The following is a 27,454-nucleotide window of genomic DNA, read 5'->3' as shown; positions in this document are numbered from 1 at the left end:
TGCGAACCCTTGTGGCGCTTTATAAATAAAGTTATACATACATACAAACATACATACTTACCAGCGATCCTACAATGGGGAGAAGGTGGATATGGGGTGCTTCTTCCACAGTATGGGCTACAAAATGGGGTCTGAACTCCCACAATGCACTGCAATAGGTCACATGTCAGGAGTATGGTGGTTCCATGGGGTCAGAGATTACACTGATATGGATACCTGTATATACAGCAAACAGCCAGCAGAGGGAGTTCACTGGAAATGAGTAACAAAAAATGTTGAGATGATGGGAGCTTATGCTGGAGACATGACATACCTGTATACCCATATATTTAATATTCTCTGAAATACACTCTTTTTTCCAGCATTATGATTGTTAGTGCAATACTACACAAAACTTTATTTCAGAATAAATTATTCTTAGTCAAAGAATATAAATATATATTATTCCCACAAATTACTATTTATTACATTTTCCCAACAAACATTGTTTTGTGTTCATCTCTGGTTTGAATATAATAATGTAACATTTGGGTAGGAATATACAGAAGAGAAGGCCACAGGATGAAGAGATGATGGCAAATATTTCCACTGCCACCATGTATTTGCCTTTGGTGCTCAGATAGGCCGGGATCATTGTGATCCAAACACTGCAGAAGAGCAGCATGCTGAAAGTGATGTACTTGGCCTCATTAAAACTGTCCGGTAAGCTCCGAGCCAAGAAAGCTACAATGAAGCTCACAGATGCCAACAGCCCCATGTAGGAGAGGACAATATAGAAGCCAATGGCTGAGCCCTCATTGCACTGAATGATGATTTTTCCAGGTTCAGAATGAAAGTTTTTCTCTACATAAGGGGGTGCAACAACCAACCAGATAACACTAATCAGAAACTGAATTAATGAGCAAATAAAAACAAGCCCATTTGCTAGTTTGACTCCAACCCATTTTCTCCAGGGACTCCCAGGCTTGGTGGCTTTGAATGCAATGGAAACCATGAGAGTCTTGGCCAGGACACAAGACACAGCTATGGAGAAGGTGATCCCAAAGGAGGTTTGCCGGAGCATGCAGGTTATATCCACAGGGCGACCGAGGAACAGAAACACAGAGAGGAAGCTCAGCTTGATGGAGACAAGGAGAATAAAGCTCAGAGTGTGATTATTGGCTCTCACTACTGGGGTGTCTCGGAATGAAATAAAGATTCCCAGTATAACTGCTGCTATTATAAAAAGGATTACAGATGAGATAATTATGACCAGGGTTAAGGGATCACCAGCATAGGAAAGAAACTCAGTTTGCTTCTCAATACACAGGGTCTTCTCCTGATTTGGCCACTCATTCTCCTGACATTTAAGGCAATTTTCTGTATCTGCAAAAAAAGAAATGTACATTATGTATACTACGTATGTCTCTCTCTCTCTCACAAACTAAGCAATACTGTCATGGGAAAACATGTTTATTTCTAAACCTATCAGTTAATAGAGCTTTTCCAGCAGAATCCTGCATTGTAATCTGTTTTTTCCCATGTTCTTAATTTCCCAGGGTGCCACAGCCATGTGACCTGTGCTCTGATAAACTTCAGTCACACTTTACTGCTGTACTGCAAGTTGGAGTGATATCCCCCCTCCCCCCAGCAGCTGATCAGCAGACCAATGGGAAGGGAGCAAGATAGCAGCTCCCAGTAGGTATCAGAATAGCACTCAATAGTAAGAAATCCAAGTCTGGCTTGGGACTCCTCCAGTTACATGGGAGTGGGAGAAACAATAGGTTAGCTGAAAGCAGTTCTAATGTGTAGTGCTGGCTGAAAGCTCAGACTCAGGCACAATGCACTGAGATGGCCCCTACACACCAATATTACAGCTACAATTACATTTATTGGTTCAAGAATAAAATGTTAAATGACATTATTTGCTGTGTGGTTTAGAAATAAAAAGTACCCCATAAATATCATGGCAGGGTCCCTTTAACACTTTCACTGCCAGCCTTTTTGGTCAAAGTGTAACTTCTATTGCCAGACAGTTTTTGAACGTTTTGCACTATTTCCCTTCAGGGGCCTTTCCTTGGGGGGACTTTTAGTTAACCCAGGAAAACTATATATTGTTTTTTTCAAGACAACTGAAGCTTATATGGTAGAATTTTGGTGTAATTCCAATTCTGTAACAAGATATAGGCTTCTAAATGTTTAAAATTTTTTAAAAAATCATATTTTTCATAATATAAACACACATACCAAAAACAAAACATTATTTTATGCACAAAAATACAACTGATTTGGAAAGTCCCATGTCTCCTGAATGCGCCAATACCAAATATATATAGTTTTATGGAGATTTCTCACTTGTATAAGTCAAAAACTCCCAGCAGTACACTACCAAATTTCCAAAGCACTGCGCCAGAAAGCTGCATACTTTAGATTTCAAGGCCAAAAATTCCACTAACAGAAGGTTTATCCCAGAAAATTACACATTTCTGGAAAGAACAGATTCTGGGGAATCCAGAATAGGCACAATTTTCTGTCTACTCCAAACTATCAAGTTGCAATGCTTTCCTAAGATTTTTGGTTTATATCAAAATGTGTGAAATTTGTAAAAAAATTTGCTTCAAAGCTTCCAGTCTATAGTATCTTATCTCCTACAGGTCATAAAGTAACCAAATAAATCACCCTAAATATGAATGCCAGGGGTCCCCTGAACAGTTTGATGCCCAATATGCATAGGTTTAGCTAAGTATGTGGCATGTAGGGGCCCCAATGGGAACATACCCTCATATGATCTATCATTTCAGCTCCTGCAAAATAAACACATTTACATCCTTTATGTGGGATAATGCTACAAAAAAGTACACTCACCCCAGAAAGTCACCTAAAAATGTTGCAGTTTGCTGCATTTATCTCACACAATCTCTTGCGTACAAAGGCAAATCCCCCCAAATAGGAACACCTAAGGTCTACTGAACAGTTTGATGCCCAATATGTATAGATATACCAAAGTCTGTGATATGTACTGACCCCAAAATGAAAATAGCGCATATGGATTTCTCGCCTGCCAACTCAACTTTTGCACACAGAGCCCCCTGTCAGTGTATTATGCACCGTAACCCCCCCTAACTATACAGAGCCCCCTGTCAGAGTATTATGTGCCATAACCCCCCCCAACTATACAGAGCCCCCTGTCAGAGAATTATGTGCTGTAACCCCCCCAACTATACAGAGTCCCCTGTCAGCGTATTATGTGCCGTATCCCCCCTAACTATACAGAGACCCCCAGAAAACCATATATTTTTGGAAAGTACACATTCTGATGAATTCAAAATAGGTAAAGTTATTTTTCTACACCAAAGTTACACATGGCAAAGCTACGCTAAAAACAGATAAGGAATACTAATACAGGGATAAAAATGCAATAAAACCACAAAAAATGTGCAAATTAGTGAAACAACAAAATAAGTCACACAACAGCGTAATTAGTGGTCAGAATATCTGATCCAATAGTCATGCTGTCATAATTAACAGTTTTTAAGGAAAAGAAACTAAAAACAAAGTGGTAAAAAAAAGATAAAAAAATAAAATAAAAAATGTGTATACATGTGTGTACATGTGTAAAAGTTGTGTGACAGTGTGTAAGTGTAAATATGAGTGTATATAAGTGTATATAGGTGTGTGTATAAGTGTGCAAAATGAAAAACAAAAAAGAAAAAAAAACTGCAAAATTGTGTGCTGTATGTGTGTGTAAATGTATGTAAGTGTGTGTAAGTGTGTATAAATGAGTATAAAAGCAAAAAAATATCACCCTTACCTGTCCTGAAGCTTGCCTGGTCCTGGTGCTGCAGTCCTGTCCTCCATGTTGCGTGAAGTCAGTGGGCCGGCGCTGGGGGGAGCAGGAAGTGGTAACAAGCAGCAGACGCAATGTGATCACTGCTTGCTGCTTGGCTCGTTCCCCAGGGGGCTGTCATCGTCTAAAAGCTCTCTGCAGAAGTGGCACATGCTGCTTCTGCAGAGAGTATCTTTATCTGCCAAAAAATGTACGGCGCATGTCGTTGCCAGTTAAAGGGTTAAATTAAAGAGATATTTACCATATATTCTATAAATACTAAAATACCAAAGCCCTTTATAAACCAATAAATCTGGGTAGGGAAGTCACTGCTGGGCCCTGCAATGCAAAAGGGAAAAAATACTGATTTACTTGATGAGCGCTACAGAATGGTGAGCAAACCCAAACCAAAGGTCTAGAAAAAGAAGTGAAACACCACCATACTAACAACAATTCACCAAATATCCTGGTAACTGTTGTTATTATTATTGTAGGGAACTTGTAAATTGTACATTTTCTAACCCTGTGGTCCCATAGTATTTGGACAGCTATGAAGGGTCCTTAATGTAATGGGAAGTAAGTCCCTTGTTCCTGGGTCATAGCATGACCTTTTTATGCAGTTCCACAGTTTGGCCATCAGGTGGCACTTTGGTATAAAAGGCTGAGCAGCCGTGAGGCTGGAGGCCATTTTGTGAAGTCTCTGCCTGAGCAAGCAGGCAGAGAGTTACTGTGGAATCTGGGAATAGGTAGGTCCAGATAGAATAGGCAGCTCCTGTTATAGATCACACTAGCTGTGATAGACAGGCAGGGCTATTTAGTGAACAACATACATATACATTCATTTTGGCTCCAACCAGGAATTGTAGAGGGATTATAATCCCAGGCATAATACTGCCCAGAGTAGGGGTAACAGTGTACAGACCTAGGGTTAGATAGTGATCCCCCAGGTTCCACTGGAAGCATATACCTGAAAGCTGGGGGTAACCCATTGTGCCCTGCAGCGCTATTGTGACTATTCCTTGTAAGTACTGCATGTTCTGTGAAATGCTACTACCTACCTATTCTGTGCTGTAATTATTCCCAAGTGGCTGTGTAAATAAACAGTTCATGGTTTCAAGTTTAAGAACCACTGGCGCCCATTTATTGAGAAATACAACACATATCTACCTGGCCTCCATATTAAGCGAGGGCTCACCCCTGAAGGATACAGTCTCATCCTGGGTAAAATCAGGTGTAGCTTGGGGTAACAGATGGGCTACTTAACCATAAGCTTACATTATTATTTCGACTCAGTACCTGTTCTATTAGAGATCTCCCCATGGGAGCAGGGCGCACAGTCATAGCAGCAGGGAGCCAATGATTTCCCTGAGATTTTTCTGTAACCAGGAAGGCAAATGGCAGAGCACTGGGATTTCAGAGTCTGTAAAAATAAATGACACATTAGCTTGTAACACTGTATCTATAGTAAGTCATTGGAGTTTTAATTTATCTTTGTAAATTATAGTAACTTTATCCCAATTACTAATTACAAATTAAGGGGCAGATTTATTTGAGTTTAGAGCTTAATGCATTAACTCACCCACAGTGAGGCTGTGGAATGCCCTTCCTAGTGATGGGGTAATGGCAGACTCTGTTAATGCCTATAAGAGGGGCCTGGATGAGTTCTTGATCAATCAGAATATCCAAGGCTATTGTGATACTAATATCTACAGTTAGTATTACTGGTTGTATATATATAGTTTATGTATGTGAGTGTATAGATTGGTTAGTATAGGTTGTGTGCTGGGTTTACTCGGATGGGTTGAACTTGATGGACAATGGTCTTTTTTCAACCCTATGTAACTATGTAACTATGTAACATTCTATTCATTCCTAATGGATTTTTAGAAGTTTATTTATCAGTGGATGAAAGTGAGTTCAACAATTGCTAAATACACTTCTAAAAATCCCAGAGGAATGAATGGAACGTGGGTGAGTATTTATGTATTAAGCTCCAAACTCACATTTTGATAAACCTGCCCCTTAATGTTGGTCGTTGTGCAATGATTGGAAAATAGAGGTTATCATGTGACTATTAGAAAAAGTCCCAGTTTTCACAACTTTTTCCCGCACTAACTTTTTTAATTTCAGGTTTTTTGATAAATGTCAGACATTTGGGGAAATGAGCTTATTCAAATTTAAAAAAAAATAAAATGAGAAAAGAGGTTTATTGAATCTGCCCCTTAGTCTGAATCAGTTTAAGCTGCCCATAAATGGGTGTATGTTCCCTAAATGAGATGACCTTTAACCATTTTGAGGGCTGCTTCCTCTCTAGTTCTGCCCCTGGCTGAATGCACGATAAAAGCCCAACATGACTTATTGCCTTCATGGTCAATATCTACCTAAACATTCAACCGACACTGTCCAAGGATGCAATAGTTTTGGCTGCATAACTAGCCCAGTTATTACACTAACTATTATCCTATGTATGACAAGCTCTAGTCATGTCAGTTGGAGGTTTAGGCTAGAAAAGGAGTTGGCTTAATCCACAACAAGCCAGGATCAGGAATCCCATGTGGAGAAAAGTATGTTGAAAACCACTGATTTTCTTCTAAGGCTTATGGCACACATGGCATTTTGACAGTAGAAACTCACTTGCCTGCAGTTGCTCCACGTTTGAATAGGAAACAAGCAACTAAATAGGGGGTGAAGGCAACATAAAGGTAAGAGAAAAGCTAAAAGAAGATGTGGTATTTTCCTTTGATTCCCATTATCTGAAACTGAGCTACTTTGGGACTTAGGACTTTCTCCTTGACTTTCTTACTTTCCCATTTTTAAAATGACAAAATTCATAAATCAAAAAATCTAAAGTATAGGAGTGATTTATTTTCAGACCTTACTGCACAATGTTCTTACCTACAGCATTAAATAATTACATTTGCTTTTGTGTACCTGATTTTTGGTGTCCTTCTTCCATACTATTTTTTGGATGTTCATGTAACTGTGGGATTCCCCTTCTGTCAACACAACCATTCCAACAATGATAGTATGATAGCCAACATTAATGAAACACCGATTCAATATCTGGTATTCCCTGCGAACTTCTCTGAATTCCTTATAATGTGTTTCTCTCCCCCAGGGATCAGTGAAATTCATGTTTCTCATGTAGTGATGTAACTGCACAATGAATACATTATAATCAATGACATGAGAAAGTCAACTTTAAAATACATGAAATTGGAAGAATCAAGAGAAACATATTTTAGAAATATTTTTTCCTGATACCTTGATTGCCTTCTCATTGTTATTGTTGGGGCTCATCAAAAGGCCCACAATCCAGTTGAGGAAAACAATAGTTTTCCTTGAGAAAAATAGCCCCCACCAGTGCTAGGCTACCTGCACCAGGAGGGAGCCATCTTGTGACACACACATACACTTAGTGAGTGCCACACCTTGGTCCTTATGTGCACGTGTGTGAGTTAATAGGGTCACATCTACCGCTCCCACATCAGGCTACCGCTCCTACATCAGGCTACCGCTCCTACATCAGGCTACCGCTCCTACATCAGGCTACCGCTCCTACATCAGGCTACCGCTCCTACATCAGGCTACCGCTCCTACATCAGGTGGGGACATTTGCTCATTATGCACATGTGCGCTAAACAACATGGCCACCATGACCCGCCCTGGGAGCTCCCCCCTGTTGTGGATAGCCTAGCACTGATGGGGGCTATATTTCTCAAAAAATATATAGTTTCCACCAACTAGAGTGCAGGCTCTATGGGGGAAACAATAGGGGGGGTTATAGCTGCACTTTAAGATGATTGATGGATCATTAGCCAAAATCAATATCAATACTTGGTATTCCCCGAGAACTTCTCTAATTATTATTATTCCAGGAAGATCTTTGTACAAGTCATTCTGAATTGAGAAAGCCAGTTGGATGACTGGCAAAATCTCTTTAGGAAAACACAGCAAGTCCAGTTGGTTTGACTTATTACTACAGATAGCAGCAGGTTAAAATAATAATTTCTGATATATTTTTCAAAGCATAACCTTGCAGTCGAGGGGCTTATTTGCTTTAAAAGGGACATGTTGCACCCATGGACCATATGGCATCCAAATGCAACCTTTCTAACTCCAAAGATGTTGCCCAAAAAGTGCAAGTGCATCTATTGAATGCCTTCAATCTGGTGGCAGCTCCAGGCTTCCTTCTGCCGACTTGTGCCCACATTATCCAAAAATGATACATTCCTTACTTGGTACTAGGCTGATTTTTTAACTTAGTTAGAAGGACACAAAATTAGATGGTCAGTTTAGACATCTTACCTGCTTCCTATGTGTTTTTATTGGGACGTATTTATCCCTGTGTGTTACAGATACAGAGAGCTTAGTGTGCAGGGCATGTACCATTGTATATACTGATCTGTACACTTCCGCATTGTGCCTGAAATAAACTCCCAGTTCTTGTAATGTATTTTTCACAGTGCAGTTCATAAAATAGGATTTATTGATATCCACTTCAGTCCGACAGACAGTATAAGTTGCCAATAGATCTTTAACCAATTTGGTGTCTTCATTTGCAGATAAAACATAATCATTGAACTTAATATCAAATTCTTCAGTTGGTTTGTATGCATGTATGTAACTTAAACTGCAATTATATAGCAACATACATTGATGCTTATCTTCACGCCATGATGACGTAAACACCAAAGTCTTATCATGAGTCACATTTTCCAGAGTACATAGTGACACTAAATTAGACTCAGATGGCGACCCAACCAAAATAATAACCTCAGCAGTTGATTTCCGTATTCTATTGAAGTTTGGCTTATTTGTATCAGCATCGTCTGTAATAAAGATAACGATGTCAACACAGCCACCATGTTTGCTGATCTCATTTTGCAGGTTCAAACTTTGCTTCGCTCCACTTTCATCAGCAGTGGCCACAATGATCACCCAGGTCCAACCCAACTGTTCCACCAGCTCTGCCACAGCAATGTGCTGAATATCATCACTCAACCCTGTACTAAAGAAATATGGGAAAAGCCGCCTGTCACTCAGTGTAGGGTCTGTGGCGCCATAGCTGATCTGAAAGCAAAGTAATACATTTACATGTCAAAGAACTTATAAAATGTGCAAATCATTTCCTTCAGCTTTTACAGAAAAATGTCTGCACAAAATGCCCAGTAAGAGGTTTAGAAAGCACAGCAAAGGATAATGTTTTAGCGTCATCCCTCTTTAGTTTTATCACAGAAACACAGCACTGACACCAGTCTCATACATTGATAATCTATGTGAACTAGGGGACTATTTCTCCAGCCAATGTGAAATGTTTCACCATGAAACCCTTAACCATTCTTATTCACACATCAACTTCCTGGACACCACCATCTACTTTAAAAATGGAACCATACAAACATCCCAATACCAAAAAATCAAAAGGCCATCCTGCATATCTTAGGTTGGACAGTTTCCATCCTCATCCCTTTAAATAATCAATTGTTTTTAGCCAGGCTTTGAGATACAACTGGACCACAGCACTCCCACAATCAGGACCACAGGCTTCAGGACATGAAGGTCTTAATTCTTAATATCTCTACAAATTATCTCTATCCATCTGTAACTTCCTAATTTATTCCCATGAACACTTTTCTTTGATCTAACAGTATAAATGTTGTGTCATTTCAGCTTTTATTTGTATTTTGCCTGATGAAGGGGCCTTGGTGCTCTGAAAACTTGCAATGTATTTTTATTGTTAGCCAACATAGGTGTCATTTCTACAGTATTTTTGTATTTGTTGGTTCTTATTTGTTATTTTTGCCACTGGATAATGTGGTACCGCAGTTTTTGTTTTGTAATCATAAGGAAAAATTTCCAGATCAATATTCAATACCTGTCCAATACCTGTCCAAGTGGTTTGAGAGTTAGGCCTTCTCAAGGCCCATAACCACAACAATGGCATCAGCCTTTCCTCTGTCCCAGGCTCTATCTTAGGAGGGCAGCTATTATACAGGGCAGGATAAGGAGAGTAAGTTTCCCTCACACCTATAAATCTTGAGATCAGAAATGACTGCACTCCACAAATACATAGCACTAGGCAGCCAACCATTTAGCCACACCTTCTTTACAAGTAGCACAAATACCTGCTGCTCCTATAAGCTCCGTCAGACTGGGATCCTGGAAAAGCCATGAGACAATGTAGCAGTGATGTTTTTGCCAATGTATATAATATCATCTCTCTATTATGTTCCCCTAAGGAGTTGTGGTCATTATGTTTTCGCCCAGTTCAATACACACAGGAGGTCATAAAAACCCTCACACTGTCAAGTAACTAGAGCAGCCAAACAAAATTAAGTACAATTGTAGAGGTTATTTACCACCACAAGTGCAGTTGTGCCACCTCCCGACCAGGCAGTACCTCCAGTGCTCCCTCACTCCGGGTGCCATTAGATACAGATATCACTCACCAGAAATGACGTTAGGTGGACTTCAGCACAGTTGTGATTTGAAACCAAAGGCATGCACAGTTGCATTCATTTTGGCAAATTGGCACCCAGTGCAGTGCAATTGCATCAAGTGCTTGAAGTGCATCACTGCCTTGCCCCCCCAACACTGGAATTCTGACAAAAGAAAAAAATGGCAATTTGGGCACAAAATTGCACTTTGCTCACTGCACCTGCAGTTGTAAGTGACCCCTTTTATGTTATTACAGTATAAATGTAAATTTGTATGGCTAAAGATTTTACGTTCAAATTTACATTGACTTACCTGTGAGTAGCCATATACACCCAGCAGCTGGGCTATAGGCAGGGATGTGAGAGACGTTTTATCTCCAATAAATCCAGCAATTTCCCCTTTGCCCCTACAGGAGTAATTAGGCACCACATTCCCAGGGCCAGATAATATCTGCAGGGCACTCCCTATAGCGAGACGGGGATCCCCACAGGAATCATATACATGGTATCCCAGGGTGATGTTGGGTAACAGATCCGGGTTCCTGTTAATCTCATCAATAGCAAACAGGAAGGTTTGGAATTCTCTATAGAGTTCTAGAAGAGGACTGTGGGAAGATATTAGGGGTTATTTATGATTGTAAGTGCAAAATAAGCTTTCAGGTGAAAGTCACCATATTTGTTTACCCACAGTGAAAGATTTCCCCCATAATTCCAGTGTAGGGTGGATGCAATGGAGGGATGTATTTGACACAACTAAGGCTGCACCAAAACATGTGCAAATCAGATGCCATTGTTCCAGTGCTCTCAGATTTTTAGGCACAAGTACATCTAATAATAAGCTGAGCACCCTGATGGTATAGCTTTAGGGATCCACAGCAGCAACAGATGCACTTGTGGGGTGCGTCGTGGGGGGAACAGAAAAAAACCCGGTGGGCAAAACCTGATCAGGGGCCTGTGCTCCCCCGGGCCAATAATCTCCCAACCCTGACATGCCAAAGGTAAGTTTAAAGTGCATTGGCTTGGGCTTTGTGGTGGAGGCCCTGGGGCAGCCCCGGTAAGCTCTGCACCCCCAGTCCAACCCTGCGCATTTGTGCTCAGTAAAGGAGGCATGGAAGACACTGCAGTGCTGAGCGGCCTTGGATGCAAGTACTTATAATTAATGGTACCAGTTCATGTAGTGACTGCATCCAGTTCTTTCTCTCACTAATGAGCAAGGATCTGTCTGGATTCAAACCTTGGATTATTTGCTGAATTTCTGCTGTATTTATCTAGTGAGCCACTTCAGGCTTTTAGAGTTGGTACTTTAAATAAGAACCCATATAAGCCTGCCTAATGCAGCTCCTAGTTGCTTGGTCATTAAAGCATCCCCTGCTGGAGCCAGCCTATTGTTCTCCTGAATACCCTGCAATTCCAGGCCTGGTTCCCCATCTGGTTCCTGCATTGTTCTGGCTCCTTGCCTAGTTCTTGTGTCTCCTGTCTGTTTCATGCTGTGTCCCTAAGTCCCAACCATTTTTTATGTTTAACGGTTCATGTTCCCTACTTGATTCTTGTGATTTTTGGTGTTGACTTCAGGTCTCTTTCCTGGGCTGTTTGTTTGCCACTTGCCCTGGTAGGACATGGTATAAATATCACCTGAGCAGATGAAAGACCTACACTTGTAGCCTTGCCAATATCCTGCCTTTGGTGGCCCACTCACCGGGGGGTCTCAGAGGCAGACACACTGGAGTTCACAGGCAGATCTGCAGCACAGACACTCCCCCAGTGGCACCGGCACCTCCTGGATCTCTAGCAGTTTGGCACAGAGCAGGATGGGCCCTGACATATTTTACTGAATCTTCCCCATAGATCTCATGACAAGTACACAGACATTGAAGGAAGAAGGAAAGATACAATTAAAAACAATAACAGAAAAAATCAATGTTGTTAAAGTTTATCAGAGGACTTTGTAACTAGAGCTTTGACAGTTTATGTAGTTTTTTCCTATAGGTCTTCAACCTCCTGTTTTAAAAAAAGAAGGAAAAAAAGAGAAAATCTCCCATTAGAATGATCAACATTTATTTATTTAAATAGTACCAGAAAGTTACGCAGCACTTTACACTCATTTAAAATGAACAGGGGTCTTACAATAATGTAACAAACAAGGATTACAGAGTAAAAGTAGGATGAGATTTTCCTATTCGCAAGAGCTTACTATCTAGGGGATAGGCTACATTTGAAACATAAGGAATATGAAACAATTGGTAATTTATAATAAGTTGATGTCTGGTTAATCAAGATACACTGAATAAGTTTCCCTAAACAGATGGGTCTGCAGGGAGCGTATGAGAGTTTGGAAGAAGGGGAGAGTCCTAAGGCTCAAGGCAGAAAGTTCCAAAGACAGACGGAAGTCTGAGAGAAGTCTTGCAATTGGGAATGGGATAAAGTGTTGATAGAATGTCAGACGTAGTAATGAGAGAATCTGTCCCATTTCGCTGTGCCATAAAATTTGCGAAACAGAGAAAAATTCACGAGACACATTTCCCGCAGGTTTTTTTTTTGTTGCTGCATCTTTTTTGTCGCCCACATCTTTTTTGGTCTGCCGCGGTTTTTTGATCGCCCGCACTTTTTTTTCTGATGCTCCATTTTCACTGTGAATTTTCACAGAAGTTTCGCTAAACAATTTGCCAGTGGCAAAATGACCCACTCAGTCCAGTACTGCAGGGTCTTACCCATAAAGCTGCCAGGCAGAATATCACTCTCAGCAGCGCCGGATTTCAATTCCAGGTGCCCCAAGGCCTCCCCCCCCCAGCGTGCATGCGCAAACATCTCCACTCCCTCCCCCCGCGCCGAGCCGACGCAAGCGTGCATGCGCGGGCATTTAAACGACCATACGGAGCAGTGGGGAGAAGTCCCCATTGCTCCGTATGGCCGCAAAATGTTAAAACTTCGCCGCTGCGGGGCAGCATGCCGCCCCTAAAATTGTGCCGCCCTAGGCCCGGGCCTTTGTGGCCTCACCACAAATCCGGGCCTGACTCTCAGCTGATCAGATAAGAGACCTCTAGTGGAAATCCATGTAGAACATATAATTTCCATCTCCCCTGTTTATCAGACTACAGCTTTATATAATATGTTCTCTCCAGTTCAGTAAAGCTCTTTTGACTAGGTGGATGTTTTTATGTGTCCTTATGCCCCCTGATATTTCTCTTTCAATTTCCTAAAATGTGCAGTATCCCCTTGTCAACTCTCCCTACTAGTGATGAGCGAATCTGTCCCGGTCCGCTTCGCCAAAAAATTTTGCAAAACGGAGAAAAATTAGCGAAATGCATTTGTCACACAATTTTTTTGTCACTCGCGTCTTCTTTTTTGTCGCCCCCACTTTTTTTGGATGCGACCACTCACAATTTAACGCCCAACAAAAATTTTTTATGTGTAACAAATTTTTCCCTGGCGAATTGAAGTTTTTCAAAACAATTCGCCAATGGAAATTTGCTGCGAATCTATGCCTGGTGAAAAAATTCGCTGATAACTACTCCCTACTAAAGGGGCAGTATACCAACTCGTTCAACATAAGTGGAATTACAGGGCTGGTACTGAACATACTTTTTGCCTATTGTTTTAATTGGGAAATAATTATGTTTTTTGTTGTTTTGTTTTTTTTTGCTAAACCAACCAAGTTTCCCTGTTTAGCTTAAGAAATAAAAAAACCAAATATTTCTGGATTAAAATAGGCATAAAGTATGTTGAGCACCAGTCCTATTTATTGCACTCATGTTACACAAGGGAGTATACTGTCCTTTGAAATTTACAATCTAACACAGTTTTCATTTTCTAGAATTATAATAATAGGTTTAAATATGTATTTTGTGCAGCGGCATTTATGTTTTGTAATATGAATATATCATAATTTTGGTCCACATGAGCTCAAAATGATCCATCAACCAAGGCAAAATCAAATTGCAATGAATAGATAGATAAATGGATTTTGGCTTAGGATCTCACAACCCAAGGACAACATCAAAGTATGTGTGCAGTCATATTCTACAACTAGTTGGCTCCAAAGTAGCAGGATACCCTTCAAGCTCTGGTAACAAATTGTAGTGCTAGGAATGAACCAGAAGTGCTAGTTTCACCAACCCAAAATGTGAAAACATATCCAGTAATGTAGAAAAAAAGTGAATTTGGGCAGCTATTCACTTTCATGTAGTTGTGTTTCAGCTGGTTGGTAATTGCTTGTAGGTTCTTCATGTTCTTTAATGTGACTTTCCCATTAAAAAAAGGGTGTTCATTAATCCTCATTCCGTTAAGGTCCAAAGTAAATAGTTTTATACACCTTATTCTTATTTTGGTCTTCTGACATACAGAAATGATTCTGCATCCAAATATCTTCAAGTTCCTTATCTCCTGGCTATCTGGAAGGGTGGATGTTCTCCAGAAAATGATCAGTTCTACTTATAATAATATATTGTGTTTTGCATGATTATCAAACTTCCATTAACAATTTCCATGGTATAATTCAGTGTGTCTCCATTAAATGCTCAGCTAAAAGTGAAGACCATTGAGTTTTTATCAAGAACATCAATTAGTTTAATTAATTGTTGTAGGAATAAAACAGAAAATGTTCCAGAAATAATGTTTACATTGGCTAAAGACTGCTGAATGATTCTTTTCCATTCTTCATAGTAATTAATATTAATCTAGGTCAACATATGAATCTGAATGTAACACTTATCCCAAGGTCAGAGATATATGTTTTAGAAGTTAATGTTCTACATCTTTACTGTCGTCTTCAGCTCTAATTATCCCAACACAGGTCCAGACAAAATATTTTAGAAACTTGGCCAAATCATAAAACTGGGTGTCACTGTGTAACAGCCGGAAGAAGTATGGGAAGGAGACTCTGAGCATTGGGTCTGTAGCTCCATAACGGATCTGTCAATGTAGCGAGAAGGTTTAATGTTGGAAAGAATTTTACTGAAAACTGCAGTGTAATAAAGTGTTTCCTTGGAATATTTTGATTTCTAGTTAAGAATATAAAGAAAACAAAAGTCAAAGGATACTAGAAAAAGGAAACAGAAATGACCCACCAAATAAATCTTAAGAAGTACATTCAAACCTATGTGCTTCATCTAGTAATGACCTCCTATCGACTAAAGCCAAAAGCTACTTCTCACTTCTAATGCTTCTTGATCTCTCTGCTGCTTTTGACACTGTGGATCACCTTCTCCTTGGCCTTTGTGACACTGCTTTGTCCTGGTTTTCATCTTACCTCACAAATTGATTTTTCAGTGTCTCCTTCAATGGACAATCATCTCCCTTACCACTTCCTGTTGTGGTTCCTCAAGGCTTTATTCTGGGCCCCTTATTATTTTCTCTCTACACGTCCTCCCTTGGCAACTCATATGGCTTTCAGTACTACCTCTATGCTGAAGATACTCAGCTATATCTATACTCTCCCCTTCTAAACCCAGAGCTCTTAACTTGCATCTCTTCCTGTCTGTCTGCTGTCTCTTTTGGATGTCCCAATTCTACCTTAAAGGTACAGTAAACCCAAACATAAAGCTGTCCCAGCTCCCAGCATGCCTCACCCTTCATTATATGTTACATTATTCTGGGATTTGTAGTCCAGCTTAGTAACGTTTGGTTGAGCCGCACTGTGCAGAAGGGTTTAGTGTCCCTTAATTTTTTTTTTAAAAATTAGAAATTATAGAGTTTTAGTAAATGTACCCCTTAAGTTACACTTTTATTAATTTAAAGGACAGCTAAAGCCTAAAAAAGAATATGGCTAGAAATGTTTAGCTGTGTGTTTTGGGCCCTTGTATCAGCTCAACATCCCCAAAGCTCTATAGAAATAAAGATCCATGCCCCTGAAGATGCCCACAGTAGCTCTCCATCTTTTGCCCAACTACTGCACATGCTCAGTCTGCTCTTGGCTGATGTCACTGAGCTTAGGGATCCACTCACAATATTTTTCTTTCCCCTGCCTGCTTGGTCTGGTCACTATTAAACATGTATACAGGCCAACCAATCACAGTCCTGTCTGGCTGCTCTCTTAAAAACTAAAGGCCTTTTGAGCTTGGGGCGAGACTTTAGCTGAATCCTTAGTGTGGCTTCTCTTTCCCCCTTGTAATGATCCCAAATACTGAGCTGTGTAACAAATATAAGTTACAAAGGTTGGAAACAGAGGCAGAAGCTGTGACAAAAGTTCCAGTCACTTTGCTGTTACAAACAGCCCCTCTGGGAATAAACTGCCCCATTGTAAAGGTTTCTCTGTATGTAACACAGTGACTGTATCTGCCCCTTACTCTCCCCCCCCAGGGCTAAGGTACAGAATATTACTAGCTTTAGCACTGGCGCTGGGTTTTTGTTTTTGTTTTTTGCTTTTATATACAACCACAAAACAGACCAATAACTTCTGTCAAAGTGTTTATGAAGCAGTTGCATGGGGGTGTGTGTGCATTACACACGGGGAGAGGCCAAACTGTGCCAGTAGGTGTATAGGCAGAACAACATGTACAGGGGAACCTCTGCACAAACACTATGTTCCTTCCCAGGCATGCTGATTTGCAAAGTGACTGACACTGAGCTCAGAGTTTGTGTCTCACTATTATAAACAGGCTGTGTATGGCACCCCCAGTCTGTATGGCACCCCCAGTCTGTATGGCACCCCCAGTCTGCATGGCACCCCCAGTCTGCATGGCACCCCCAGTCTGCATGGCACCCCCAGGCTGTATGGCACCCCCTGGCTGCTCATCTGCCCTTTGCTTTGGTCAGTGTAATGTGAGTATAAGAGAAAGTCATTTGTAGAAGGAGAGAATTCAGAATGTGTTTATATTAGAAAAAGCCCCAATTATCTTCTGAGCTGATATTTTGGGGGATGGGGATATGGGAATATTTGGGAGTCTGTTAAAAACAAGTTATGTCTAAATACTGAGCTAAAGCTTGTTTGTATTGATATCCTGTAATACAATGTGTATAATAGGGCAGCACTAGTTTATATGTACCTGTACCCATGATGCACCTGTGTCTCTGTGCCAATGGGGTCATTTGTAGGTTCCACCTAGTTCTCTATGGAGGAAAAAAATATATACACAAAAGCATTGACCAATGAGAATGCTGATTAGATTCCCAGCACTATATCAGCCATTTTGATATTATCTTACATATAGAGATAATAATGTCATTTTCCCGTCATTATATGGCACAGGAATCAGACATGGGGATAAAGGGACAGACTTGTTCAGTGCTGGGAAACTGTGCTTATTGCTCCCAACTCCAATTGCAGGAACAGAGAACAGGGAGCCGGATTTACTCACATCAGCTGGGATTCTCATTGGAGGATTCTTTTGCATATTTATGCAGCCACTGGCTTTGTGCTGTTGTTTTGATAATTTACTACGTTCCCTAAGCTCCGCCTCCCAACAGCAGCCCAGAGCAAACTGAGCATGTGCAGGAGCCAGATCTTATAGAAGATGGTATAACAAAGTAACAAGATGGCAGCCCCCTGTGGACAAATTTGAAAGGATAAATTATTACTTTAATTAGGCTTCTCAATCCCTGGGCTTGTGCAGTAAGTTCATAATATTTATATCTATGTTCAGTATATAAAATACAGCATTTCTAATGATTTTCAATTTTAGACTTTATTTCTCCTTTAAGCCAAATCACTAGTACAGCAAGCACAATGGCACATTCCCTCCAGGCCAAACCCCATGAAGCTGAGGTTGGACCTGCTGGGAAGGCAGGAAGTTATGGGGGAGCAAAGGGGGGGCCCATAAGCAATGTTACTGTGATTATGTCAGGGAATTTGTCAGGGTCTAATTGCGTTGTTTATTTCAGGGGAAATCCAGGCATATCTTCATCTCTAAGGCTGATGCCACACCAGGCATAGGGCTGATTTTTTCGGCAAGCGGAAAAACACTTGCCGAAAATTCAGCCCTACGCCTGCTACTTGTGCCTGCACCCGAATGAATGGGATACGCTCGGGTGCAGGCACATGTAGCCGATATACGCACGAAAACGCGAGAGAATGCAAAGTCTCGCGTTTTCATGCGTATATCGGCTACATGTGCCTGCACCCGAGCGTATCCCATTCATTTGGGTGCAGGCACAAGTAGCAGGCGTAGGGCTGAATTTTCGGCAAGCGTTTTTCCGCTTGCCGAAAAAATCAGCCCTACGCCTGGTGTGGCATCAGCCTAAGGTGGAGAATTTAGAGAAGGGGGAAAAATGCAACTCCTTCTATAGGAAACTTCAATATGGCCGTACCCCCCCGACAGAGCTGTGCAATGGGGTTTTGCCTATAGACCTTCTGCCTTTTCCCCATGGTGAATGGACTGGGCACATGCTGGGGGTACTGTACTAGGTCTAAGGGATATTTTATAACTGTATGAGCAAGTGTAGTCTTCAGGCAAAGGTGAATCCAATGATCCTTGCCCCTTAGTGCCTTTTGGCCTGTGGGTCAGGGATAAAGGGGTTTTCCTTAGCCTTCAGGTGAATTTGAGCCTAATGAGCCTTGCCTCTTGGCCTGGTGGGTCTCCCTAGCCTTTCGCTGAAGGTTCCCAATGACCCTCGCACCTTAGTGCCTTTTGGCCTGGGGGTCAGGGGATAAAGAGGCTCACCCTAGCCATTGCATGAAGGTTCCCAATGACCCTTGCACCTAAGTGCCTTTTGGCCTGGGGGTCTGGGATAAAGGGGCTCACCCTAGTCATTGCATGGAGGTTCCCAATGACCCTCGCACCTTAGTGCATTTCGGCCTGAGGGTCGTGGGATAAAGGGGCTCGCCCTAGCCATTGTGTGAAGGTTCCCAATGACCATTACACCTAAGTGCCTTTTGGCCTGGGGGTTGTGGGATAAAGGGGCTCGCCCTAGCCTTTGTGTGAAGGTTCCCAATGACCATTACACCTAAGTGCTTTTTGGCCTGGGGGTTGTGGGATAAAGGGGCTCGCCCTAGCCTTTGTGTGAAGGTTCCCAATGACCATTGCACCTAAGTGCATTTCGGCCTAAGGGTCGTGAGATAAAGGGGCTTGCCCTAGCCATTGTGTGAAGGTTCCCAATGACCATTGCACCTAAGTGTCTTTTGGCCTGGGGGTCGTGGGTAAAGGGGCTCACCCTAGCCATTGTGTGAAGGTTCCCAATGACCATTGCACCTAAGTGCCTTTTGGCCTGGGGGTCAGAGATAAAGGGGCTCGCCCTAATAGTGAGTCCAAAGAACAGGAAACAGAACTTCTGTGCTGGGATCAGGGTACATCCAACAACAATAATCCCATCAGCTGATGGAGCATAAGAATCCATAAGAATGTAAGGAAGAAGATGACAATCACATTAAATATTTCCTAAGCAATCTGACCCTGACACAAACAGTGGGGGGAGATCATGGGGCTCAGTACGTCTGCAGGACTCACCATTATGCAACAGAACAGAGAAAGGTAAGGAAATTAAGGATTCAGCTAAAGTCTCGCCCCAAGCTCAAAGTGCCAGAGCAGGACTGCAGTTATTTAGGGAGCAGCCAGACAGCACTGTGATTGGTTGGCCTGTATGCATGTTTAATAGGGAACAGGCAGAGACTAGAGCAAGCATAGGAAAGAAGAATATTGTGAGTGGATCCCTAAGCTCAGTGACACCAGCCAAGAGCAGACTGAGCATGTGCAGTAGTTGGGCAAAAGATGGAGAGCTACTGTGGGCATCTTCAGGGGAATGGGGCTTTATTTCTATAGAGCTTTGGGGGCTTTGGGCTGGTACAGGGGCTCAAACCATACAGCCAAACATTTCTACCCATATTCTTTTTTATGCTTTAGTGTTACTTTAATTGTGGCATAATTGCACATTTAATATATAAATGAACACTCTGGATTCAAGTTTTTTCTAAATTGCACATTTCTATTAATAAAACTGCCGTCAATGCAATATTCGCACACAACAAACACACAGTGGCCAGGCTCACGCAAACATCCATTTCATTTGTGCGCCATTTGTAAATATTTGTGCCCAATGCGAATCTCACAGCAATTCATAAAAAAAGAAAGAGGGGCGGAGCTGTGCAATATTTATGTGTTTAGGTGAGAACTTGCACAAAACATCCGTGAATATAAACGCCCCGACCAAACTTTATTCATGTTTAACCTCTTAGAGCTCTCTGAAATCATTATGATTTTTGGGGGACAAACAAAGTGGAAAGTTATTACCCAAGAAAACTGAACATTTTGGAGGTTTCATATTTATACAAAACTATTCCCCTATGGGGGAGATTCATTTATTTTTGCATTAGTGTTTTTTTATGCAATTTTTTTCAGTGATTTCTAAATTTAGTTTTTGTAAATTTGATTTGAAAAATGTTTTTTGTTGATTTGCACAAATTTGGACAAAAGCAATGTAAAAATGAATAAATTTGCCACTGTGGTTTATTCTATAGAGATTCACAAATCGCTTCTTATTTGATTTGTTGCTTCTGACAATGTTCATTAAATTTTACATTTTTGAATAATTTTACATCTTTTTAAAAAAAAACTAATGTAATGAGAAAGCTAAAATGATGGTGCATGATTGTCTGCCTCTTTAGTTGTAGCTCAGTTACAATTGCACGGCAATAGTCAGACAGGCTCCTAGGTTAGCCCCCTCTCTTTCTTTCCCAGATTTGACCTTTTTGAATGTAAATATATATTTTGCTTCATAAAAGTCCCAGGGAACAGAAACACGTGCTGTAAGAATGGCCTTATGGGTTATAAATCACAGGAATGTACAGTTGTTACCAGTTTCAAGATGGCACTTGCACAGGCTAATGTCACCCCACCAATTTACAGGGTAACCCTTTTGAAATAAAAAATAACAAAAGTGGTATAAAGGTGATACCTTATTGGCTAACTAAGATAATCATAGCAAGCTTTCAGAACATTCTAGTTCCTTTTCAATTACAATGAAGCTGTGCTGCTCTCTGATATATATACAGCATTCAGCTCATGGATCAAATAACCAGAGAAAAGGAATATCTGTGTGGAAGGTGTCACACAACGTATGACGTATGAGCCGCTAGCACAATCAGGGAAATACCACACGTGCCACAGCGGTTGTTTCACAGGGGTTTATTACAACCAAATGTAGATAAACAGGGAAAGGGCAATATGCATGGAAGGTCCACAAGTCCCAATCACATCAATCCTCCTTCAGGGAGTCTTCAAGGCAACCCCCCTCTGCCCAGTCTCCAGGGAACAAAGGCAGAGTCTCCCAGCCCAATCCCCAATACACAAAGGTGTCCCACCCAGACAGTCACAATTACCTGGGTAGCCTCCCCAGGCAGTTCCAATGGGAATAAACAAAGTTCCTTTTTGGGTAGTTCCACAGAAACACACTACCTTGGTTCCAGGGCAAACAGTCCTTCCACAGGGGTTAGGGTAACCCAGTTGGAGGGAATCTTCCTGCCTGAGCTAGGATGGATCCCAAGGAACCACAGGGGAGGGTGTCCTGCCTGAGCTAGGATGGATCCAAAGGACCCGCAGGGGAGGGTGTCCTGCCGTAGCGAGGTTACACCCAGATGAACAAAAAGCTCCTCCTCCACCCACAACCTCTGGTTTTTCTACCCTGCTGCTGGTACCTCCCCTCTTTTCCACACCCCCTAGGATTGATTGGTTAGGAGGCTGACCCTGCTTCTGCTTAACCCAACCCTAGCAGCTCCAATTGGCAGGGTCCCCTGCAGCATCATTAGGGGAGGGGTTTAACCTAGGAGGGACTTGCCCAGCTCCTCTGGAGGGGACTTCTGGGAGCTTCTTTGTTTAAAACCCTTTCGGCGGGAAAACAGAACAATGGGCTGCCACCATCTTGGATAGATCATGCACTGGCTAAACAAGGGTTTTTTGGTCACAGAAGGTGTTCAAAGTCATATATACGGGGGCCTGCAAGGGACAAACAGATAAGGTACAAGATAATGTGGATCAAAGTGGCTTGATATAAATTCTTGTATTAGTATATATATAACAAAAGTGCCTTAATACAACCCAACAAAAATGGAACTTATCCCTGCACCCAAAAACAATGCAAAACCTGCCCCCACGTCTGTAATTCAGCCAAATACAGATCCCAGACACATTAGAGGAATACCAAGTGATGTGAATAAATTCAAAAATATTTATTTATTAGTGAATTACCATAAAATCATATACACATAATATGATTTTATGGTAATTCACTAATAAATAAATATTTTTGAATTTATTCACATCACTTGGTAATTTGTTTCACATGAGCGCCAACTCTGGTTTAAGATAGTTTTGTTTTGATTAGGATTAGTTTGGAGGAAGGCAGCTGCTTAGCATTTTTCACTTACTGTACACTATTGGTAAGGTGTTTTTTCTAATTCAATCTACACATTTGATATTAATATTAGATAAGCGCGGATAAGGCTAAGTAACATTAGAGGAATACAGCATCCATGGGCAGTACAACTGTTACAGATAGATAGAGATACCTTGTGAAGATAGTAAAACATAATAAACCTTAATTACTTTTCCTATCTTTTAACATTAACATTTATTTATAAAGCGCCAACATATTCCACAACGCTGTACAATAAGTGGGTCACATACATTGGGCATACAGAGTAACATATAAAGCAATCAGTAACCGATACAGGAGGGGAAGGGAGCCCTGCCCAAAAGAGCTTACACTCTACAAGGAGTAACATATAAAGCAATCAGTAACCGATACAAGAGGGGAAGAGAGCCCTGCCCAAAAGAGCTTACAATCTACAAGGAGTAACATATAAAGCAATCAGTAACCGATACAAGAGGGGAAGAGAACCCTGCCCCAAAGAGCTTACAATCTACAAGGAGTAACATATAAAGCAATCAGTAACTGATACAAGAGGTGAAGAGGGCCCTGCCCCAAAGAGCTTACAATCTACAAGGAGTAACATATAAAGCAATCAGTAACCGATACAGGAGGGGAAGGGAGCCCTGCCCAAAAGAGCTTACACTCTACAAGGAGTAATATATAAAGCAATCAGTAACCGATACAAGAGGTGAAGAGAGCCCTGCCCCAAAGAGCTTACACTCTACAAGGAGTAATATATAAAGCAATCAGTACCCGATACAAGAGGTGAAGAGAGCCCTGCCCCAAAGAGCTTACAATCTACAAGGAGAAAGGGTTGAGACACAAGGTGTGGGAATGGGCATGACCAGAGTTGTGAGAGGGGGGGCACAGGGTGTTGCTAAACTAGATTAGGGGAAGCCTCTCTAAATAAATGTGTTTTTAGGGATCTCTTGAAGGCAGAGAGATTGGGGGAAAGTCTGACAGTTTGTGGGAGCAAATTCCAGAGAAGGGGGGCAGCCCTTGCACAGTCTTGTGTGTGAGTGTGTGAGGAGGGAATGAGAGAGGAGTTGGGGAGCAGGTCAGTAGGGGGGTAACAAGTGGGTTGGATGGTACCTAGAGATGAGTTCAGAGATGTAGGGTGGGGCAGAGTTATGGGCTGCTTTAAATGTGAGAGTCATTAGTTTGAATTTTATCCTGGATGGTAGGGGAAGCCAGTGCAGGGATTGGCAGAGTGGCACGGCAGGGATTGGCAGAGTGGCACGGCAGAGGGATTGGCAGAGTGGCACAGCAGGGATTGGCAGAGTGGCATTGCAGGGATTGGCAGAGGGGCATTGCAGGGATTGGCAGAGTGGCACGGCAGAGGAGGAGCGGTTGGAGAGGTGTATGAGCCTGGCAACAGTATTCATTATGGACTGGAGAGGGGACAGTCTTTGGAGGGGAAGGCCAATTAATAGGGAGTTACAGTAGTCCAGGCGGGATATTTTAAGAGAGTGAATAAGAATTTTGGCAGCATCTTGGGTGATAAATGATCGGATTTTGGAGATATTTCTTAGGTGAAAGTAACATGATTTGATAAGTGATTGGATATGAGGGGTGAAGGACATGGCAGAATCGGGGGTAACCCCAAGGCACTGGGCCTGGGAAGATGGGGTGATGGTAGAATTGTTACCCTGTATAGATACCTCGGGAACAATGTGGGCATTGGATGGGGGAAAGAAAACCAGTTCAGGCTTAGAGAGGTTTAATTTAAGGTAATGTTGGGACATCCAAGTGGAGATAGCGGCCAGGCAGAAAGAGACGCCAGTTAGAAGCTCTGGGTTGAGCTCAGGAGAGGAAAGATAGATCTGAGTATCGTCAGCATAGAGGTGGTATCTCTATCTATCTGTAACGCCCTAATTTATTGCTTGTGCCACTTCTCTCTGATCTATCAGTATAAATGTTGTGCCATTCCAGTTCTCATTTGTATTTTGCCTGATGAAGGGGCCTTAGAGTTCCGAAAGCTTGCACTCTATTCCTATTGTTAGCCAATATAGGTATCATTTCTACAATAATCTTATATTTGTTGTTTTTTTATTATCCATAACAAATAACAAACTGGACACACCTGTAGGAACCAGTGTAACAGCCCTCACCTCTCCATAAATGATTTAGGAATCTTGGTCCTTAAGGGAAACTTAAAGGAAGGTCTGGGAGTACAAATTAATGAAAACTTTCTGGGGAAGGGACTGAACCTGGGCCTGGGATTTATGGCAAATTATATAGATTAGGAACTGCTGGCACCCAGCCAGGAATACCAACATCTGTAGAGATACTGGGGCAGTTAATCCCATGGAATTCCATTTACATCCCACTCAGTAACTTACCCTCATTTATATCCAGTCACTTTGATCCAAATTATCCTGTACCGTATCTGTTTGTATCTATTTGTCCCTTGCAGGCCCCCGTATATATGACTTTGCTAACACCTTCCACACAGATATTCCTTTTTTCTGGTTATTTGATCTATGAGCTGAATGCTGTATATATATCAGAGAGCAGCACAGCTTCATTGTAATCAGCTTGAAAAGGAACTAGAATGTTCTGAAAGCTGTGATTATCTTAGTTAGCCAATAAGGTATCACCTTTATACCACTTTTGTTATTTTTTATTTCATACCCTGTAAACATCTTGACTGGCTAACACTGTACATCACCTTTTCCTGCACCCACCAGTTTAATAACCCCAGTCACCCCAGTAACTTCAGTCATTCAGTTGAAACTAGAACAATGAAGTGAATTGTCCCTGTTTGTCATCAAATGCAGCTTTAGGAATATCCCTTTTTATTTCTAAATGCATCCAATTTTCTTTTCTGTACAGTAAATAAATAAGAGCTGATATAAACCTCTTCTGGGTTTCTGTGTTTGTGCACTATTATTTACTACTATATATAATGTCTTTTTTCTTTTAGAAATATTTTTCAGGTGAGATACTCCTTTATATGTTAAAGAAATGCAGTGGAACTGTTTCTGCTTAAATGTCCCAGATAAACACCAAGTTATACTTTCCCTAATACTCTATAAATACAGCAAAAAAAGCACCAGTCTAAACCTACTGAAAATGTCCCAGCAAAGTTACACCCACACCAGATGCCCTATGAAAGCTTTTAGCTACTCCAAAACTAAAGCTGTACCAAATGGTTTAGAAATATATATTTTCCAAAAACCCACTGAGTTTTACAAACATGTACAATCCCAAACCTGCCCAGAAAGAATATGTTTCCTAAATATACCAGATGCACATTAAGATACTTCAGTCCTAGGTGTTAAGAGGGCAAGTAAATATTTTATGAAGTTCTGTCCTTTTTGGAGAGGCTACTTACTGGACACAAGCAATTCTGTCAAAAATATCCCCCGGGTAGTGAAAATTGATTGCATAGGAATTCATGGTTAGTATCCCTCCGATCATAATGTCTCCTTCCTGTATATATTCATATTCCTTCCGCGTGTTAATGATCTCCAGGCGACAGGCAGGATAGCGGGGCCGCACTCCAGAGCCGCAGGGTCCCACACACAAGACTATCAGATATAAAAGCACTTTGAAGTGATTATAATGAACTGCAGCTCCAGTCATTATTATTTGTAGAAATAAAAGTCTAACCCAGTATAAGGCAGAGGGTGAGAGAGTTTCCCCAGCAGCAGAAATGGCACAGAGAGACACAGGGGCCCCAGGGTTGGGCTGTGTGTGTAGAACAGAGTAAGGGGCCCGGCTCATCCAACCCTCATTTTATAGAGAGCAGAGAGAGGATTTGCCCCAGTAACAGTCAGTGGCACAGAGAGACACAGGGGCCCCAGGGTTGGGCTGTGTGTGTAGAACAGAGTAAGGGGCCCGGCTCATCCAACCCTCATTTTATAGAGAGCAGAGAGAGGATTTGCCCCAGTAACAGTCAGTGGCACAGAGAGACACAGGGGCCCCAGGGTTGGGCTGTGTGTGTAGAACAGAGTAAGGGGCCCGGCTCATCCAACCCTCATTTTATAGAGAGCAGAGAGAGGATTTGCCCCAGTAACAGTCAGTGGCACAGAGAGACACAGGGGCCCCAGGGTTGGGCTGTGTGTGTAGAACAGAGTAAGGGGCCCGGCTCATCCAACCCTCATTTTATAGAGAGCAGAGAGAGGATTTGCCCCAGTAACAGTCAGTAGCACAGAGAGACACAGGGGCCCCAGGGTTGGGCTGTGTGTGTAGAACAGAGTAAGGGGCCCGGCTCATCCAACCCTCATTTTATAGAGAGCAGAGAGAGGATTTGCCCCAGTAACAGTCAGTGGCACAGAGAGACACAGGGGCCCCAGGGTTGGGCTGTGTGTGTAGAACAGAGTAAGGGGCCCGGCTCATCCAACCCTCATTTTATAGAGAGCAGAGAGAGGATTTGCCCCAGTAACAGTCAGTGGCACAGAGAGACACAGGGGCCCCAGGGTTGGGCTGTGTGTGTAGAACAGAGTAAGGGGCCCGGCTCATCCAACCCTCATTTTATAGAGAGCAGAGAGAGGATTTGCCCCAGTAACAGTCAGTAGCACAGAGAGACACAGGGGCCCCAGGGTTGGGCTGTGTGTGTAGAACAGAGTAAGGGGCCCGGCTCATCCAACCCTCATTTTATAGAGAGCAGAGAGAGGATTTGCCCCAGTAACAGTCAGTGGCACAGAGAGACACAGGGGCCCCAGGGTTGGGCTGTGTGTGTAGAACAGAGTAAGGGGCCCGGCTCATCCAACCCTCATTTTATAGAGAGCAGAGAGAGGATTTGCTCAGTAGAATGAATATAAACACAGCCCCCGGGGGACCATTGGTGTATTCTGAAAATGTTACACTGATATATTTAAACAGTTTTCTACAGAATAAAATAAAGCTATGGAAATAACTTCACTTTTCTGTCTCCTTTTCTCCAAAGGGGAAATAAAAAGTTTATACT

The 27,454-nt window shown here is 41.9% G+C and overlaps 1 protein-coding gene across 1 annotated transcript; it reads right to left on the bottom strand.

Moving 5' to 3' along the window:
* Window positions 1-457: 457 nt before the first annotated feature.
* On the bottom strand, window positions 458-26,127 carry LOC100488739 (vomeronasal type-2 receptor 26). Its single transcript, XM_031895190.1, has 4 exons — window positions 25,877-26,127; window positions 10,748-10,850; window positions 8,704-8,878; window positions 458-1,365 (listed from the first exon to the last, which is right to left on the bottom strand). The coding sequence occupies exons 1-4, from the start codon at window positions 26,125-26,127 to the stop codon at window positions 458-460; spliced, it is 1,437 nt and encodes a 478-aa protein (XP_031751050.1).
* Window positions 26,128-27,454: the final 1,327 nt, after the last annotated feature.

The sequence above is a fragment of the Xenopus tropicalis genome, chromosome 1, assembly GCF_000004195.4.
Source record: "Xenopus tropicalis strain Nigerian chromosome 1, UCB_Xtro_10.0, whole genome shotgun sequence".
NCBI lineage: Eukaryota > Metazoa > Chordata > Amphibia > Anura > Pipidae > Xenopus > Xenopus tropicalis.
Note: the sequence above shows the minus strand (reverse complement) of the source record. Positions and strands in the feature narration are given on the sequence as shown.